The sequence below is a fragment of the Pongo abelii genome, chromosome 6 (assembly GCF_028885655.2).
Source record: "Pongo abelii isolate AG06213 chromosome 6, NHGRI_mPonAbe1-v2.0_pri, whole genome shotgun sequence".
Taxonomy (NCBI): Eukaryota; Metazoa; Chordata; class Mammalia; order Primates; family Hominidae; genus Pongo; species Pongo abelii.
Genome location: NC_071991.2, coordinates 109,013,688 through 109,028,465, shown reverse-complemented (window position 1 = coordinate 109,028,465; position 14,778 = coordinate 109,013,688). Strand labels below are relative to the sequence as shown.

The 14,778-nt window shown below is 39.3% G+C and overlaps 1 protein-coding gene across 6 annotated transcripts in view; it reads left to right on the top strand.

Annotated features, from left to right (window-relative positions):
• The window catches only part of DOCK4 (dedicator of cytokinesis 4), a 525,542-nt gene that overhangs the window by 302,226 nt on the left and 208,538 nt on the right, over positions 1 to 14,778 (top strand). For all 6 annotated transcript variants that reach the window (XM_054559683.1, XM_024249890.3, XM_054559685.2 and 3 more), the window contains 2 exons: positions 4,224 to 4,356; positions 8,749 to 8,837. In XM_054559683.1, the coding sequence (XP_054415658.1) occupies positions 4,224 to 4,356; positions 8,749 to 8,837 (222 nt within the window). The remainder of the gene's footprint in view (positions 1 to 4,223; positions 4,357 to 8,748; positions 8,838 to 14,778) is intronic.

Genomic DNA, 14,778 nt, shown 5'->3' with positions numbered 1-14,778 from the left:
AGTTTCCTATAAGTTAATGAAGGCTCTGTATAAATTGGCATTTTCCGAAGTGCAGAATGCTTCAGAGCGTTATTCCAGAAGGTGCTACAAAAAAAAAGCCTGTGAAATACTGAATACTGAATGTTTTTTTAACTTGTATAATGTCATCAGCTTATTAAAGGGTCTGAGAAGTCCTCAAGGGAAAAATAAATATGCCTGTCTAACTTTGTTGACCCTAGTTTTCCTCAAATTTGATCTGACTATGAAAACACTTATATAATGTAGCACTTATTAACATCTTGCAGAACCCACTTTAATGTTCTGTGATGAACTTGCTCAATGAAGCCAGAATGTGTTCCCTCATTTTTACACATAAAATGCCTCTAAAAGCAGGCGTTTTATGGCAGAGGAACTAGGTGAAATGAGGAATGGTGTAACCTACACAGTTTTTCCGTTAAGTCTAACCAGTCATTATTGGGAATTCATTCCCACTTCTTCACTAACTGTACTCCATTTCTTGCCTAGGAATACTTCTGTGAGATAGTAATATCTTGCCATGTAGTCCTGCAAGATGATTTATTTTTATAGGCTTTGGTTTTATGTACACGATAACTGCATTGTGCATTAAGTGAGACTATAAAAAACATACTTTTATTCCAGCATAGATTTTCTGTATGTTTTTTCTCATGAAAATCTATTCTGAAAATCTGTTTTCATTTTATGCTATTTTTGTATTTGAAGGACAGTAGAAATAAAAAATAGACAGTTTTTGGTTCTGTTTTCATTTTTCTTTTTATAAATGAGTCTATGAAAAAAATTGGAAGGAGTCTTTGAAAAGGTTGGAAAAGTTAGAACCCATGCTGCTGTTTTCTTATGAGATAAAGCCTGTCTGTTCTCAGGATGGCAGAGGTAGTTTGTTATTTAGTCTGTGTTTCTTTAAATTCACATGTAATACCAATGGTTAAAATAAAATGTGGTTTTACATATCTTCATGTAAACATTGCTAGAATTTTAATATAATCTCTGACAGCAATAAGAGAAAAAGTCAACCACTTTTGCTTTCAGAACTTTCTCAAAGATATCTATGGATTTGGGGTGGTAAAAAAACATGCAGCAAAGTGAGTATGTGCCCTTCTGGCCCGTGGACTTCACTCACAGTGTTATTGCCAAGGAAGCCGCCTCAGTAGTACTGCCCATCACAGGGCAGCCTTTCAAATGCTTGGTGTTTGATTTGTAATTGCACTTTTTATTAACATTGTTGTGGTCATTAAGTCATTAAAATGAATGTTGAATCAGAAATTACCTCCCTATCTTTGTCTTCAGTTTTGGGCAAATGAATACTTCTCTAGGATTATTGCAAAAAACATTTACCAGTTCAACATTTTGAGACCGAAGGAGAAGTGAGATTAAGGTAAAATACACTAAGATAGGTTAAGATTTAGTCTGCCAGCTCCCTTGATGGAGTGAAATTGGTGGCAGATCATTGTCCTTCAGGGTGTTAGAAATGCAAAATGCTTGTTCCTCAGTGCCACAAAGAAATGGCACTCAAACATAAATTTAATTTTCTCAGCAAGGCAATTTTTACCTTCTGCAGAAAGGGTGCCTCTCACAGGTGGAACAATGGTGAGAGCACACCTGGACAGGGGAGGGGAAGGAGTTCTTATTCCTGATGCAGGTAGCCCCTACTGCTGTGTTGTTCCCGTATTTCCTAGGGTTGGACTGCACAGTCTAAGCTAATTCCGATTGACTATGTTGAAAAGAGCAGGAGTATAAGCCAGAGTGGCGGGGTGAGTAGTTTGGCAGGAAGGATGGTTAGAAACAGGTAACTAAAGGTGACTTAGGTCAGAGCAGGTGACCGGGGTGACTCAGGTCAAAGCAGGTGACCAGGATGAGTCAGGACAGAGCAGGTGATCAGGGGAACAGATGTAACTACTGATCAGAACTGGCAGGAAAGTTGTTTATTGAAACTAGAGGCAAGGCGGTGAAGAGAACCAGCAAGTTAAACTTTAAAATGGAGAATCAAAGAATAAGAGAGCTGAACATACTGACATACTGATTATTTGAAGAGAAACTTGGGGTTCACTATATTTAACAAGGGACACATACCTCTTACAGAATGTCTCTTGTACCTGTTTAGTAGGAAAAGGGCATGTTGGCCCTCACTGGCTGCAGAAAGCAGGAGCAGTAGTACCTCACTTCTGGGAATTTAAGGCCAGCTCTTTAGAAAGATGGAGAGGAAAAAAAAAGAGAAATTAATAGTTTTATATCTTCCTGCCCATGCCAGGAAGTTCCTTCAACCTCTATGCGTCCCTTTTGACTTTTGGCTGATTCCTCAGTATTTTTCCCTTCCCCCACTCCTGCTACCTTCCTTCCTACTTAGAGAATGTGCCTAGAAATCTGATCAGGTTTCCCAAAGCTCAGTCAGAACTGTGAATTCTTATTAACTCTAGGGTTGGTGCCACTGATCTGGCACCAAATCATCTTTTCAGTATAGTAATTGCAGTGGTGTCTAAAGCCGTGGCTTAACGTTAAACTTGCAAGTTTGAAGACATGAGTCTGGTGGAGGTTTGGGAGATAAGCTTCCCAGTGGTCACAAGTGACAAAATCCTCACTGGAGAGTGTTAAGTGGTTGTGAGAGCTACACTTCTCCCATCAACCTTATTCCCTTATTTTGCCATTCCTTCTCTCCCCTACTGTTTTTTTTCTTTAGTGCAGCTTTAGATGAAGGGGTTGTTTAAAAACAAACAAAAAAGGATTGAAACGTGTGCATGCCCTTGTGTAAACTGTAGGAGCTAGCAGAGTCATTAGGAATAATCTCGTTCGCAGTTTCTAAGTTTTTTTTTACTAAGGAGCTTCTTTCTGATGTTAAATAACTTTGAAGTGCTCCACTCAGAAATCTTATCCTTTTGTCATCTTGTATTTGCAAGGAAATGATTAAGAAAAAAGCATGTTTTAAACCATGATATTGATAAAGACTGGCATACATATTAATATTTCATCCTAATACATTCTGTGATATTATTCAAAATAGACATAAATTGAGGCCTTTTTTTTCATTTAAAAAAGTGACCAAAGTTTTAAATTTGTTTAAATCAGTTGTGTAAGTAAAAGTAGGATTGGTTGATAATTAAATTCAAGTATGACATAAAGTGTTCGGTTTTCAGACAGAATTTATATTAAAATTATGTAGAGTGAAATTTGGCCATACATACGGCATCAGGTCATGAAAACCTGATATTTTGAATTCTTACATTTTGCACATCTGAAAAGCAGCTAGCTTATTTTGGCTATTTTTTAGTTTGATTCTAATTGATAAAATAAGAGGTTTTTGGGCTGTGTTTCCCTGAAAGTGACATCTTGCAGAGGTAGTTTTCCTTTACTACTGATGAATGAAAGCCAAATTGGATATTGTCATCCCATTTTTTCCTGCTTAACATTGGATTTTGGAATTGCTGGAGATATCTTGATGTGCTATAGGAGAATTTTGCTCAGATAGAAACAATTTATGGTTGTGTTGAAAAGCATCTAGAGACAAATTTGCAGATTTTTAAAATCATTTTTTCCCACATTAACTTGTTATATTTCAACTTCAGTGTGCTTTTTGCTTTTTGTCTTCAAAATAATCCACTGATAATTAAATACCAATAATAAGTTAAAACAATGTATTAATAACATATTTTTAAACATGTAACAATTTAAACAAGTTAAAACTTTACAACAGTTAAAACCATTTTGGTGATAACTGAGTTCTAAACAGCCTGAGAGCTGAGGCAGGAGCATGCATATTTGATCACCTGTGCTTACTTGCTGTACTTCAGACAACCTCAAACTACTCTAGTCACAGGTGAAATTTTTGAAATAGTTTTTTTGAATATGGAATTTGTTTAAAAATAGAAAATGGAAGAGTCACCGTTACTGCCTTTAGTGACATGAACTTCCTGAGATGCCTTCACGAATCTCAGGGGCCAGGGGATGGTTCCCAAACATGGGATCTGTTCCAATCTTTGTATTTTACAGATGGCAACTGATGCCCAGAATTTAAGCTGCTTACCCAAGGTCACACAGCTAGGTGACTGGAGAGGAGAATCCAGAACTGAAGCAATATCTTCTGTTATGCCCAACCTGGATGCTCTTTATTGCCCAATTACATTTCAAAGGGCCTATCTTATAGCTGTATGTTTCACAACCTAAGATGCATCTAATCAAATGGCTCCATTGGTAATGCTTGCTCTTTAATTGAACAGGTCGAATGGGAGCAGGAGAAAAAAAGAATGCCTGTAGTGTCCAGTACCGACGACCCTTTGGCTGTGCAGTTCTTAGCATCGCTGACCTGCTAACAGGAGAGACAAAGGATGACCTCATTCTGAAAGTGTACATGTAAGAAACATGAACATGGTGAAAGCTGGGGTGGGCACAGGGGTGCATGTGGGTCCTACTTGGGTGAATGCTACTTTACGTGGGTAGAGAAGAACAATGGGTGGCTTATGAGCCATTCCTCAAAAACCCAGTAGTCTGTAGACTTGTTGCAAGTGAGCCCACAAGCCACAATTTGCCAGTCAGAGGAATTACTAAATTAAGAACCAATGAGTACAGACAGTTTACCGATTAGGTAGACCGTCTACTATGTGGGATACCACCTTTGAATTTATAAACCTAGCACGTCTTTACCTTCAGACAGTCAATGTGTTCTTGGAAAGTGAAAGTACTTTTTGAAGTAAATTAATTAGTATTGGGAAAGGGAAGCCCGGGTGACTTCCATCCTACTCTAGGTGTTAGTTTGCCGGGCCTGCCATAACAAAGTACCACAAACCACATGGCTTAACCCATTTATGCCTGAGGTTGCAATTTTTTGAAATTTTTGCAATCCTACCTTGGTGATGACCTTGAGCAGTAGGATATAAATAACTCCACATGCTTAGCGTTCCAATAATTGAACACTAGGCATAAATAGGTTTTTTTTTTGTTTTTTTTTTGAGATGGAGTCTTGCTCTGTCGCCCAGGCTGGAGTGCAGTGGTGCGATCTCGGCTCACTGCAAGCTCTGCCTACCGGGTTCACGCCATTCTCCTGCTCTAGCCTCCCAAGTAGCTGGGACTATAGGCACCTGCCACCACACCCAGCTAATTTTTTGTATTTTTAGTAGAGACGGAGTTTCACCATGTTAGCCAGGCTGGTCTCGATCTCCTGACCTCGTGATCCACCTGCCTCAGCCTCCCAAAGTGCTGGGATTACAGGTGTGAGCCACTGTCCCCAGCCCATAAATAGATTTTAAACAATAGAAATGTGTTGTCTCACAGTTCCCAGATCAAGGTATTAGTATAGTTGGCTCCTTCTGAGGGCTGTGAGGGCAATCTGCTCCGTGCCTGTCTCCTGGCCTCCGGTGCTTTGCTGGCAGTCACTGGGGGGTCCATGGCTTGTAGACACGTCACTCTGATCTCTGCCTTCATCTTCACATGGCGTTCATGGCTTTCTCTGGGTCCAATCCCCCACCTCACCACCACTCCACCCTTTTTTTTTTTTTTGAGACAGAGTCTTGTTCTGTCACCCAGGCTAGAGTATAGTGGAGCAATCTCGGCTCACTGCAACCTCCGCCTCCCAGGTTCAAGAGATTCTTCTGCTTCAGCCTCCTGAGTAGCTGGGATTATAGGCACATGCCACCATGCCTGGCTACAAATTTCTCCTTTTTATAAAGATACAGTCATATTAGAGTGTGGTTCACTCTAATAACCTTCTTATATGATTACCTCTGTAAAGACCCTCTTTCAAATAAGGTCTTATTCTGAGGTACTGGGGGTTAGGACTTCAACATTACCTTTGTTGGGGGATACAGTTTAACCCATGGTTCTCTACTAAAAAAGTTACTTGATATATTCCAAATCCTAAGTTAAATGATTTTTTAAATGCACATGGGTTTGGCCCACACCACTGTGCCACCTCCCCACAGGCTTGGACATTGAGGCCTAATATACAGCGACATCTTCAGAGCAGTCTCATTAGGGTTTCCACACTCCTGGTTTGAGGACCACACCGTTGGCTACCTCTATGAGTGAACGGGCTTTCGTATTCCATTCTGGAGGTTGTGTTAATATATATAATATGTGCCAGTAGATTTTTCATAGGTGATGGTAACACAAGTGGCCCACTGCCTATGGGACATATACTTAAAATTGCCTTTTTGACCTATGCTGTAGTCTATGGTTTAGGACTAGAAACTCTCTTCATCCCTCTTAAAAAGGAAAACACCTGTGATGTTGATGTTAAACTTGAAAACTTTTGGTGAAATTAGTGGGTGGTAAAAGTTGCTACTCTTTTTATCACATAGCAACCCTCAATTTCAGTGGTTAAGCTTAAATCCATGATGCCCTTCTTGCCATACTTAACTGGTGGTCATAAAACATAATTTATTTGAAATGCTAATGACTGATAATAACCACCCTTTACTGTGTGCTTACTATGTGTGAGGAACTGTGTTAAGCACTTTGCATGTGTCATATCCTTTTGTCCTCACAACAAACCCATGAAGCAGACAGACGCTCCTACTCAGTTTTACTCATAGAGGAATGAGAGTTAAATAACTTGCCCCATGTTGCCTAGCTAATAAGAAAAGGAAGCAGATTTGAGGTCAGGACTGTCTCGCTCCAGCATCTGAGCTCTCCAGTTAATAGTTTGTATTTTTCCAGGTGTTATTTCACACCATAGTCTAGTAAGGTGATGATGATGCTGTTATGTGGCTTTTTAAGCAAACTGAAATTCCTCACAAACACACTCTCATCATTTCTTAAAGTAGTCTTTCCAGGTGTGAGTAGCAAGTATTGTATTTATCGTGCCAGTGGGAAAACAGAGGGATGGACAATCCCATCTTCACCCTTTATTATGCAGCCAGTGGAATAAGACCTATGCATTCCAGCCCTGCCAATGGGAGACAGTCACACTCATGAAGACAAATTGTTCTGCTCTTTGTGTTTTTTTTTTTATTGTCTGCTTTTCCATAAGCATCAAATAAGGTTTTGGGTAATTCTTAATAGAAGATAAATTCCTGAAAAATGCCCATTCAGCAAATAGTGATGCTGTTTCAAGAGTAATACTAACCAGTCAAAACAGTCACTGTAGATTAGGAAGGAATTGTGAACTTAGTCAAACATGGGAAAGTGCCTGTTAGAAAAAATTTGGGAGAAATTTCTATTTGTTAAGGTGACTGAACCCCCAGCCCTTCTGGGACTCAAAGAACAGTAGCAAATGCCTGCCTGAGCCTGGAAGATACTTTAGTCACATGCTTTAGGAGCTTTTTTTTGTTTGTTTGTTTGTTTTGAGTTTTGAGTTTTGTAGGTTAAAAGCATGAATTCTGGAATCACTTAACTATCTAATAGGAAGCAAGCCATCTTTCTTTCTTCCCCACTGGGCTGAAATAAGAAAACTGGAGGCAGAATGTGCTAAATGGCAATTTGGTGTCTTACAACTAGACAGGTGGGATGGTTTCATTCCATCTTAATTTTCCAGCCCTCTTAAGATTCGGCGCTCATGTAGATATCCCACTGTTAATTGGCTCAAAAATCACCTCCATCATGTTCATCCTGCGAAATCCTGTGGCAATAAAATAAATAAAAATGTGAGCAAATAATTATGAATTATCTGCCTCAGACTTGATCACTAGGAAACAGAACCTATACTGTGGGAGATTTTGATTGCTAGTGTACAGAATCTTGATGTTCAGGCCTCTTGGGAGGATGCATTCATGGCTAATAAAGTAGTGAATTTACACATATGTTCAGATGAAGGAAGTTTTCCCCAGCCAATCTGGGAGAGTAGTGGCAGTAAGGATGGATAGCAGAACCACATGCTTACAAATCATTATGAGTTACCAGGCAGAGGGACATCCATCCATCCATCCATCCATCCATCCATCCATCCATTCATTCATGCCACTGACAGTTTTTAAGCATCCACAGCATTCAAAGTACTAAAGGAAACTCAGATATCAGCCAGTCCTAGATCCAGTCCTCAAGATCCTTAACAGTCTCCCAGGTGAACTACACCATGTAAACAAAGATAACATGACCTAATGAGTGATAAAAGCTAAGAGAAAGAGGTACAGATTGCTGTGAAAAGACGGAGAGATGCCCCATGTGGAAGATCTGAAAGAGTAATTTTATTATTCTTTGGTAAATCCTGCCAGTCTTTTGCCAGTACAAGCTGTGTTAATGTCAATTTCATTTTGCTTAATTTGCTGCATTTTGATGCTGGACAAACCTGGTCATGTTACAGTAGGCAGAGACTTGCTAATGAGAACTAATTTACTGAGCATTTATTTTTTGCCAGGAATTACCCTAAGCTCATGTTTGTTTAAAGTTCTAGTATATTATCCGTGTTTCATAGGTGGGGAAATTAAGACAAGAGTAAATAAACTCACCTAAAGAACGTAGCTTGGTTAATAGTGAGAATTTGAATCTGGGGAGTTGAACTCAGTTGGGGCTGCCTTCCCCTGTATGCATTGTTCTCTGAGATTTCTGTCTGTTTTGGGGCCACTTGTAATCTGTGAGCTGTTATCCCAGCTGCTTCTGTCATGAGGTGGGTGGTCAGGCATTACCAGATATGGACATTCTTGCTCATCCTGGGACAACCATGCTAAAATTGACAGTCAGTTGCAGCAGATTGATGGGGACGCCAAGGAAGTACATTATAGTGGTTATAACGAAAAGGGCAGGTGTACTATGAGGGTCACTGCTTGATTGCATGCATCATTAAAGCTTAACAGAGTGTTAATGTTTTCATAGGTGTAACACAGAGAGTGAGTGGTACCAAATCCATGAGAACATCATCAAAAAGCTGAATGCACGTTATAACTTGACTGGCTCCAATGCAGGTGAGTGTATGGGCTGGCTGACTTTCCCTACACTTTTCGTTCCAAGCCCTTTTTTTTTAAATTTGTCTGTGTAGGAAGGAAATTATCAGCCCTTTGTTTTTCTCTCTATTCACTCCCTAACTTTAAAAATGCTCAATGAACATTCTGGTACATCTTCCTATGCTATGATAGGCTTGTACTTATAACTCCCTATAAAAAATGTATTCTATTCTTGTTGAAATGAAAAGATAATCTGAATTTGTTCTTTGGTACCAAGTCTTCATACTCCTAAGTCGTTACTGAAGACTAAAAATCAGCCGGGCGCAGTGGCTCACGCCTATAATCCCAGCACTTTGGGAGGCCGAGATTAGCGGATCACCTGAGGTCAGGAGTTCGAGACCAGCCTGGCCAACATAGTGAAACCCCCGTCTCTACTAAAAATACAAAATATTAGCTGGGCATGGTGGCAGATGCCTGTAATCCCAGCTATTCGGGAGGTTGAGAAAGGAGAATTGCTTGAACCTGGGAGGCGGATGTTACAGTGAGCTGAGATCGTGCCATTGCACTCCAGCCTGCGTGACACAGTAAGACTCTGTCTCAAAAAAAAAAAAAGAAAGAAAGAAAGCTAAAAATCACATGACAAATATGATGCTTGGATTTGTGACTGAAATAAGTTTGATAAATAGCAATTTTTAGTGAGGTCCAATAAAAACATGCTTCACGGCCAGGCGCAGTGGCTCACACCTGCCGAGTGTGTGAGCACTTGGGAGGCCGAGGCAGGCGGATCATGAGGTCAGGAGATCGAGACCATCCTGGCTAACATGGTGAAACTTCATCTCTACTAAAAAAAAAAAAATACAAAAAATTAGCTGGGCATGGTGGCAGGTGCCTGTAGTCCCAGCTACTCAGGAGGCTGAGGCAGAAGAATGGCATGAACCCAGAAGGCGGAGCTTGCAGTGAGCCAAGGTCGCACCACTGCACTCCAGCCTGGGCGACAGGGTGACAGAGCAAGGCACCGTCTCAAAAAAAAAAAAAAACAAAAAAAAAACCATGCTTCGCTGCCTATGGCTGGCTTTGAGCAGCAACATTATTGACAAACATACAGGTTCACACATTGAAGTTGGCTACAAAAGAAAGTGATGCTGACTGCAGTGGCATGTGAAGAAAAATGTGTGTGTGCTTGTTCAGAGAGGAACTGAAATATATACCACTATAATTCGTATGAGGTACATAGTATTGTACTAGTAACATATAGTATATACTACATTATATAGCATATATAGATTGCATAGCTTATATAATGACATCTTTAGGTTTGGTCAGTAGACAAAAACTTGGTGAATATTGTTTGTTCTTATCCACCGTTCAGACCCACACTGAAGCAAAACAAAATATGCAGTCATGTGCTTTAATTGACATAAAGAAACTTCAAATAAAGTAAGCTGTTTCTTGAACTGAATGTGTTGTTTTTTAAGACTGATTTTTAAAAGCACCTTTAATATAGATATTTTTGTTGCAGTCCAAATCACCTGGCAATTAGGAGAACCGGAATTTAAATTCAAACCACTTTTCTTTTTTCAGACCCTTGCACATCTTACTAGACCAAACTGACCGGCAAAGAGAAAATCACTGTAGGCAGAGCTTTGTCATTCAGTTCAGTGAGAGTCATAAGTACTTCCAACTCATACATGTGGCAATGCTTCAGACTGTAATGAGTGGTGAGGCCAGTTTCCTCCTCCCTCTCCTAAGAGTTGGAGAGATAACTTGGGTTTTATTTGATGCAGATGGCCCTTTGCTTTGGACAAAGTCCTGCATCTACCACTAAACAAACAAGACAGTTGGAACACTTACTATTGAGGGCAGAGTCTCTAAAAGACTCACAGGAGACAGGAGAAATGAAATACAACATGGAACTACTATGTATGCTTGTCTTCTCTTTTCCCACAAAACAATTATAATTCTCAGCTGGGCGCGGTGGCTCACATCTGCAATCACAGCACTTTGGGAGGCCAAGGCGGGTGGATCACAAGGTCAGGAGATTGAGACAATCCTGGCCAACATGGTGAAACCCCCATCTCTACCAAAAATACAAAAAATTAGCTGGGCGTGGTGGCGCGTGCCTGTAATCCCAGGTACTCCGGAGTCTGAGGCAGGAGAATCGCTTAAACCAGGGAGTCAGAGGTTGCAGTGAGCCAAGATCGCAGCACTGCACTCCAGCCTGGTGACAGAGAGAGACTCCATCTCAATTAAAAAAAATATATATATATATATGTATATATATATTTCATATAGATGTATGTATGTATATATTTCATATATATGTATTTCATATATGTATATATTTCATATATATGTGTATATGTATTTCATATATATATGTGTGTATATATATATATATATATATACATATATATATATATACTTCTCCTGATTGTCCATGGATAAAAAAGTTTAATTTCAATACCCCCTCAGTAAGATAGTAGAGCTGCTAGTTGTTAGAGAACATATCTTGTGGAATTCATTGGTAGACTTCCAGCCAAATCCAGTTCTACTCTAAACCTTTTGGTGTTTCTTGATACCAGTGACCATCATTTTGTCATTAAATTTACCCTAGACCTGTGCTGTCCAATTCAGGAGGCAGCAGCCATATATTGCTGTTGACAATTAGACATGAACCTAGTATACCACTAGAATTGAGATATGCTGTAATTGTAAAGAACATACCATATTTTGAAGACTTGGCCCAATAAGAAGAATGTAAAATATCGCATCAATACTTTTCATATTTATTACCTGTTGAAATGATAACGTTTTGCATATATTGGGATAAATAAAATATGCTATTAAATTTTTTTGTTTTTTACTTTTTTGACATGGTTACTAGGGAAATTTAAATTTCATTCATGATTCACATTATACTTCTGAGTCAGTGCTACTCCAGGCTCTGTTTAAAGGCTAGCATTTTTTTAAGTTCTTATGGATCACAAACAAATCCATTATGCCCTGCTCCTTTCTTTCTGCCTATTAACTGTGAATAGAAGAGTTGGTAACCATTGTGTAGCTTGTTCTTTCTCCCTATGCGTCCTGTTACCTTAATTTGCTTGCATTTGCCCTCTTTATGGATAAACAAATACCAAACTAATCCTGACCTTCTGACTTTTCACATGTAGTCCCTGACCTTCCTACCATCGTAGATGTGGTCTTGACTCACCATGATATGCTGAACTGTTGGCTACATGTCTTTCCCAACTCCTTTTCATCTCCCAGCCCTTTCCCACTTCAAATATGCCTCATGCAGGACAACATTCATCTGTTATTAGGTTGTTTGAATATATCATTGTCCAAACTCTGAGGTGATACTCAATTGCCTCTTGAATGTTGGTGAAGTTCTCAATGATAGGCTTTGATTTATATCTCTAGATAGACCCTAACATAAGTGATCCTGTATCCTTAAGGCCTGCGTTAAAGGTCAGGATTCCAGTTAAACCAAACCACAAATTTCCCTCTGCTTACAGACAAGAGTCATCTCTTAGAGAGTATACTGTAGTATTTAAGAGCTTTTTCTCTGCAAGCAGGATGTCCTAGGTTTGAATCTTCTAAGGGATATTGGGAAGATTAAAAGAAAAAATGTATGCAAAGCACTTACCATAGGACATCATACATGGTAAGTGTGTGTTTAATGTTAGCTATTATTATTGTTTACCCACTTTAAAGCCACTGTCTGAAATATTCTATCCTTACCTCTTAAGTTGTCTGTTTTCATTGTCTCAAAATGGATCCTGATTTAATCTCCTTAATGAAGACTTTTAGAATAACACAATTAGATTATTGATATGTTGGATCATTGAACCAACCCCTTCTATACTTTGTTTCCTTCATCTCCTCTCTGCTGATTTGATTGCTCATATCTCTTCCTGGTTTCTTTTAACTTAATTGTTGGCCTTCTGATTAACTTCAGGAAGGAAGGGAAGCACATTCTCTTTCCTTGGGCAGTTCCTCCCGTGTTTAGATGTGTCCACATGTTCCATGTGCTTTGTCAATTTTACTAGCTCCTTATTCTTACTGGAATCCTGAGTGAAACCCTACCAGAAAGTGAGATCCAAACCACCCTTACCCATGAGTCATACCTTTTCTGTTTACAGCCTTTGTACTGAAATGAAAAGCTACATGTTGTAGCCTTTGCAAAGAATGAAAGAAACCATTGTACCATAAAGCCTTGTAAAAAGGTTTCCCCTTCCTTTGGCAGGATCCATTCCCATTTTGCAGCCTACTGTGATGCTCAGATTCCTAGGCAACCAAATGTATGCTCTTTATACCTGGCTTCTGCTACAAAGCCCTGTCTGCTCCCTTATCCTTGTGACCTCAGCCCTTCTCTACCCTTCTCTCTTAACCCTGAGGCCCAGCCAGGCCCACGCAGCCTGCATCTATCTGCCTTCTATTTCTCTGGTCTCTCTCTCTGATCCTTTCTAGCCTCTCTCAAGCTGAGACAAACCCAGCCCTAAGCCTCTTCACTCTAATATTCTGCTCTAGAGAGAGGAAGCTCAGGAAGAAGCCTAAAAACTATTTTAAAGAAAAGCAAAACTTATACTCTTCCCACCAAAGCGTCCACCCTTCAGTCTAGGTAGGTCATTGTTCTGTATCCCCTTGATCTATATCCTTGGTTGAGGAATGGAAGTTCTGTGGCCAGCAGATAGGGATTCCAGAGCTGTTCAGCTTCATTATTGAAAGGGAGGCACATTCATGGCTTACCTCAAGATAGTGGGGGATGCAAGAGCACAAGAAATTGAAGAGGGAAATTAGGGTGCCTAATGTTTAAACTGTCACAACAGTTAGATAATGTTGACTTCCGCTGTTTTCTCTCTGGACCACAGAATTGTTTATTAAATGGAAGCAGTGCAGTCAAACGTTTTCAAAAGAATTGAGTTCACTCTAAAAAGTACTGTTTTTCCCCACTTTCTCCTGCTATTCCTCAGTCATTGGCACTAAAAAAAGAGAAAAAAACGCAACTTTGAAATTGGTTTTGGAAACAAATTCTACCAGCTAATTTCCAGGCCCTTTATGCTTCATTGATGTCCTCCTAGCTATTGGAGTTGTAATCTTGTCTGGTTAATAGATAAAGGGAGTCACCAATTAACTGGGCTTTTTTCCCCTCTAACCCAAGACTTATGTTGCAAAGGTACATTAACCACTATCTTAGTTGAGTTTAGAAACTGGGAGAAAATTGCAAGCAATCCATTTAACTTTTGAAGATGTTTTAAAAATTGAATTACTGTATCTTCACAGTTAGATATAGTTAGGTTGAGTAGTTTGAAATCTCCAAAGTTGTGCTGTTTTATGAATTTTAAATCCAAAGGCAATGTTGTGAGAATTTGAAATTCTAAAAATATTCATTAATGTGAGCCTGGTTTAGGTTTGTTGAGCAAATGGTTATTATAAATGTCACCTCTGATAGACAGCAGTTGAATTATAGGAATGTGACATTAGACTGAGCCAATATGATTTACTGAGGCAAATTAAGTTCTACGTCTTGAAACAGTGTGTAAAAATCATTGGCTATGGTTCAATATGTCCCAAGAGAAACTTCAAAGTCTTTTCATATTATCTGTGTATTTATGAAATATTTTCTATAGTTTGCACATGTGGCTTACACCTAGAAGAAATCATAGTTGCTATTCAGGTAAGTTTCTAGAGTCTTCGTTTTATCTTAGATGAATGTACATGGTTGTATTCCTGCCAGCTATACTTTTTAACCCCCACAGAAAGTTAAAAAGAATTACCTAGATAAGGAGACCACAATATATAGCGAGAGCAGTTTAACTCTATTCAGGAAATATATGGTGTGTTTTATTTGGCTGAGGTGAAAAGAGGCTTTTTGAGAGTGTTAGGTTGCATTTTTGGGTCCACACATACCAATGTAGTCATTTTATTCAGTATTACCAAGTTGGTATAATTCACAAGAATT